This window comes from Telmatherina bonti (genome assembly GCF_933228915.1).
Source record: "Telmatherina bonti genome assembly, chromosome: 17".
Classification (NCBI taxonomy): domain Eukaryota; kingdom Metazoa; phylum Chordata; class Actinopteri; order Atheriniformes; family Telmatherinidae; genus Telmatherina; species Telmatherina bonti.
This window is the reverse complement of record NC_136615.1, coordinates 19,278,750-19,283,758: the sequence shown is the minus strand read 5'-3', so window position 1 is coordinate 19,283,758 and position 5,009 is coordinate 19,278,750. Positions and strand designations below refer to the sequence as shown.

At 36.2% G+C, this 5,009-nt stretch overlaps 1 protein-coding gene across 1 annotated transcript; it reads left to right on the top strand.

Annotated features, from left to right (window-relative positions):
- Nucleotides 1-2,392: 2,392 nt before the first annotated feature.
- On the top strand, nucleotides 2,393-4,960 carry mlana (melan-A). The gene is made up of 5 exons (XM_079256962.1): nucleotides 2,393-2,498; nucleotides 3,455-3,547; nucleotides 3,752-3,848; nucleotides 4,045-4,152; nucleotides 4,781-4,960. Exons 2-5 carry the CDS (start codon nucleotides 3,459-3,461, stop codon nucleotides 4,847-4,849), a joined length of 363 nt encoding a protein of 120 aa, XP_079113088.1. The 5' UTR covers nucleotides 2,393-2,498; nucleotides 3,455-3,458; the 3' UTR covers nucleotides 4,850-4,960.
- The last annotated feature ends 49 nt before the right edge of the window (nucleotides 4,961-5,009 follow it).

Sequence of the window (5,009 nt, the reverse complement as noted above, 5' to 3'; positions counted from 1 at the left end):
GAGGAGGAGGAGGAGGAGGGGGAGGAGCAGGACTGGATGGCAGCTGGAGCTGGAGAGGAGTCTCTAGCTCCCTCTCCGTTCCACTGTTCAAACAGCTCCTTCGTGTAGTGGCGACACGGATCCCTGAAAAGACTCAGGTTTTTTCCTTCCTTATGTCTTCCAGCATATCTGCTGGTCATTTAAACCTCATAACACATTGAAGGTTGATGTCACCAGATGACTTACATACAGTTATAGCTGTGTAATAAATATGAACCTAACGTCTGTTGTCTCTAATTTTAGAGTATTCCCATTAAAAGCTTGGGATGGGTTTGGGACGACTCTAATAAGCATTTACCATAAGCATTTGTCTTCCACCCCTTAATGGTCACCAGAAAGTCTTCTACTTTCTGGGGTGACCAAAAAAAAAAAGGACTTATCAAATGGTAATAAATCCCCCCCCCCCCCCCCCCCCCCCAGAATTTTTTTTTTTTTTTTTTTTTTTTTTTTTAAAAGAAAGGTACTTTTTTATTTTACATTTTGTTAAAGGGACAGATGAAGAACTCATATTAAAAAGAAATGTAACTTATCTCACCATTTTTTCATAGGTCGAGTCCTGATGGGTCAATATCTGACTTATTGCTTATTGTTCTTGAAAAACTATTGCTGCTAATTTGTTTCATTACATTTTTCCCCCTGAAAAACAAGGCTCTCAGACCATTTATCTATGTAATGTGAACTTGAATATCTCTGAATTTCAGTTTACTTTCTACGCTCAAGTTGCTCTTAAATATTATACAAAAGCATTGGGATGGGCGGTTTTCTGATGACCACGTGTTCATTTTAATAAAAATCTGACCTAAAGTCTTGGGAAAGGGTCACACAGACTTTCATCACAGCAAACACATGAACGGTCAGGCAATCAGCTGACTGACTCCTGCTGAGAGCACAACTTTAAAAACTATTGGTCTGTGTTAGATTTTCTTATGTGCTCTAAACTAATCACGAATGTTACACATTAAGCACATGTTGACTATTAAAGCAGTCTGCCATATTATCTTATTGTCAATGTTAAGTAATCAATGCAAGTTTCAAAACACTGTAATATAGTTTGAGTTTAAAAAAGAAGTGTGTGATCTCCCTCTTGTGGACAAAAGATCTCCTTCCCAAAAAAACCCAACTTTTTCTTTATGTTATGTTATGTTATGTTATAATACAGACTATTACTTCTATAAAACTGCTTTTGTTTTAATATTTGTGGATTATTTTTATTGAACAAAATTTTTCAGATCCACCTCAGTTGCATTGTGATCAGGAATATGATCCAGTCATCACAAAACAACATGCAACTCTTCTTTTTATACAAGTGTTTTTCTTTCCTCATGAGACACGCTCACACAATGACACTAGGAGGGCAATTCTGCGCCTCAGTATCATGGATTAGGAGACTTTAACATGCAGGCTTGAATAGTTGGGAATTAAACCATGTTTGGGTTAACCAACAAACCTTGACGTCATTTTTACAACTCTATAATCTTTTCACTAAGATCTAGTAAATATGACCATCACAGCATAGTTCAAGCAAACTAGTCTCTCTGAAGAAGAGCACTTTTTCTGTCAGTAAATGCTTTAATCATACAGTCCACATGCCAGGTTTCATCTCCACAATTGGAGCATCTGCCTCCAAGGAGCTTTTGGAGGATTTATTTTTGCCCCATAAATTTAAAAATAGATAAATAAATAGGCCTTTTCTAGTTTGCATTGTAAACAGTACATTAGTGTTTTCAAAAATACCCACACACCAATTCTCATTGTCTATTATTAATTTTATCTAAATTTGTCTGTAAATAATAAGAAAACTTCTTAGTAGATTCAGCAAATAAAAAGGAAAAAAAATCCCAATAATAAACTGAGAAGCTTGTGAACTGAAGAAAGTCAGTTAGGTTAATGATCACTTTTGTTTAGCAGAAACTTCATTGTTCTATTGAACATTATAATATATCATTTTCATCATTTTAAAACTTTTCATAAGCCTCTCAGGAGTTATTAACTACAAACATCCTCTCACTCTAACTGGCAGAATGGTTATTATATATATTTTTATTGACCTAAAACTTAAACAATTCTAATATGATCAAAATTCAATTGTTTGAATAAATTATGATTAATTTTAATGCAACTTTTGGATCAAATTGTTTTTTAGAAACACACATAAATCCCTGTGCATGTTATCGCTCACATGAAAAACCAGCAGCTGATGTCTGGAGTTTCACAAGTGGATAAAAATGTTGAGTTTAGGGCCGTGGGGTTTCACGGTAATTACTCTGCTTCAATAGGTTTAACCATGAGTCTCTAACCCGTGACAGTCATGAGGGGTTTTTCGCCCCTCTCTGCTCTCCCACACACCGAGGCAAGATATTTGAGAAGTGAAGTAACACAGAGCTCTGTCCACCCAGTCTTTCTGAGTGGAGGCTTTTCAACCAGAAGAAGTGGACTCTGCCGTCTGAATTTCTAACTTGGTAAGAAAATGGCCAGTTTTTATTACATTTTCCAGAAAAGTAGCAGGCATAACACAAGCTGCTTTTAAATTATAACCTAAGTACATTTTTACTTCACTAGAAGTTGACTAACTGATAAACGTTGCAGTTGCTTCCCTGTAGCATCATCATTACTGCAGCAGGTGTCTATACTGGAGGAGCACAGCTGTAGCCTATGTTTCCTCATATGTTGTGCTTGGCAATGCTTTGTGGCTACTTTCGCTGCTTAGTATGTCTTTTATTGAGTTGTCAGGGGACTTAAGTATAGTTTAATCCAGATTATTAAATTTGGTGACAAATTCTCATCATGTTCATTACATTTAATCTATCTTAAAATATTGGGCACCCTACATTAAGAAGATTCTGTAAATTTCATTTTTATAGCTAATCCTGTCTCTCTATCTTTCTATCCATTTACTGCACTTTGCATTGATTTAAACTTTGAGAATAATTCCCTCAAAAGTAATTTATCTAAGTTCTCTAACCCCAACATGAGCAATTTGTTTTTTGTTTTTATGAAAACCAGTGGAGTATTTCTTTGCTTTGATTTGCTGAGCCTCTATGGAAAGGCGTACCGCCGCGCACTTTGAACACCTCTGCAACAGCTTTCATCAGGACTACCTAATGCAACTTAATGTCTCTTAAACATAGATAATGATTACAAATGCACAGTACCTGGGTGATTCACTGTGTGCAAACATTTGGCTGTGTGGAGTTTGTGGACCTTTGTGTTTTAAAGCATCTTCCTCTTAAAATGTTCAATAGAAAATAGTGGTTTGATAAACTGACCTCTAAGTATGAGTAACATTATACTGCAGAGCCTTACTTTGGCCAGTCTTCAAAATAAAATTGTATAATTCATATAATAAATATAGTTTTTAGTTGTCACTTTGTGGCTGTATTATACACATTTCTAACAAAATTCCATTAACTTTCAGTTTGATGTTGTGCAATCGTACAGACGGGATGCCTCGTGGAGACTTCAACATCTACTTTGCCAGTGGCCGAGGAGGAGGTGTCAGAGCTGAGGAGTAAGCTTGTCACTTTTATTAACGTTGCCACCTGTAGGTCTTACCCACTGCCTTTGGTGTACTATAAAGCTTTTGGCATCATGATGAATAAACAGGTTTTAACTACAGAGAACTCTTGTATATTCTTGCTAATGATATAAAAGGGACATGTAAAGTCATGGTGTTGATAAAAGCCATCTCTGTGAACTGTGTTGTGCATTCCAGAGCGCTGGGCATCGCTCTCCTAGTGGTCATCCTTGCAGCGCTCCTCATTTTAGGCTGCTGGTACTTCAAGAAGAGAAGTGGCTACAGAATAATCAGGGTATGGTCATCACATTAAATTTTATTGGTTCTGATTTGTGTTAATTAATTAAGGCAAGTATTTAATACTCATGTAAAAACATTTATAACAAACCTGTTCCATTTTTAGCAGCTTTCCTTGGATTCTTCTTTTCTCCCCATCAACATTTTCTTGTATTGAAATTCTCAGAATTTCTCACAATTCTCTTAATCTGCAGAGTCCCCGATTGAGTTCACCAGGTAACACAGGAGGTCAGTACTCAGAAGCAGGACCCTCAGCAGATAACAAGATGGCGCTCACTGACTTTGGCAGCTTCCGTTCTGTGGTGAGGAATTAACATTTACTCCTGTACCCAAACTGGTCTTTTAAATTTCCTTGTACACAGGTACAAAACAAAATCTATGAGTTGGACACATTATGTAAGGAGTGGTAACTTTTTCTTAGGCTTTATTGATTTAGCTTTGTGGAAGGACAGAGCACTAGTTTATCTCAATGCCTCAGTGTTTTGGGCAAAGGGTAGAGTGTGAAGCCGATGCAATGCAGTGGATGCCTGAGGGAGATTATGTCACCAGACTAAGCAAAGGAATCCAAATTTCTCATTTTAAAGAAACATTTGTTTTTTCATGTTTACAGGAAAAGTGAAGAGTATTATCAATGTTTTTAACAGAAATAAGCTAATTTCTTTGTTAACCCATAAGCTTTATGGGTTAATAAACATTCTAAACACTGTTTTTCTGTAGTTTTTGTTAATAAACATTCTAAACACTGTTTTTTTTGTAGTTTTTTTTCTCTATAATGTTAATTATAGAGAAATTACATTACATTTTATTTCACCTGCACAAGCTGTTGTTTTTTTCCCCCTCTTCTCACATCCATTTATTTTATTTTGTGCAAATGAAATAAAGTGTTAAATAAAATAGAAAAACAAAAAGTTTTGTTACATTCTTCCCCAGGTTCCCAATGCTCCTCCAGCCTATGAAAAGATTTCTTCAGGACCACTACCTCCCCCCTATTCCCCCTGAAGGAGGCAATACAGATGTGTCTACAGAGAAGCGGGAAATGCTGAAGAACAATCGGAACTTGATTTGTCTTGTGATATTATGATTACGTCAACATGGATTCTAAAGCTTCATACTCACATATACAGAAAGATTAAAGAATGATCTTTGTAAAATTCTTCCC

What these genes read in the sequence shown, in the direction of transcription:
- mlana (XM_079256962.1), top strand. Translation starts at nt 3,459, where the DNA reads ATGTTGTGCAATCGTACAGACGGGATGCCTCGTGGAGACTTCAACATC. An exon ending in GGAGGTGTCAGAGCTGAGGA is followed by an intron (nt 3,548 to 3,751) that starts GTAAGCTTGTCA and finishes TGTGCATTCCAG; the next exon opens with AGCGCTGGGCATCGCTCTCC. An exon ending in GTGGCTACAGAATAATCAGG is followed by an intron (nt 3,849 to 4,044) that starts GTATGGTCATCA and finishes CTTAATCTGCAG; the next exon opens with AGTCCCCGATTGAGTTCACC.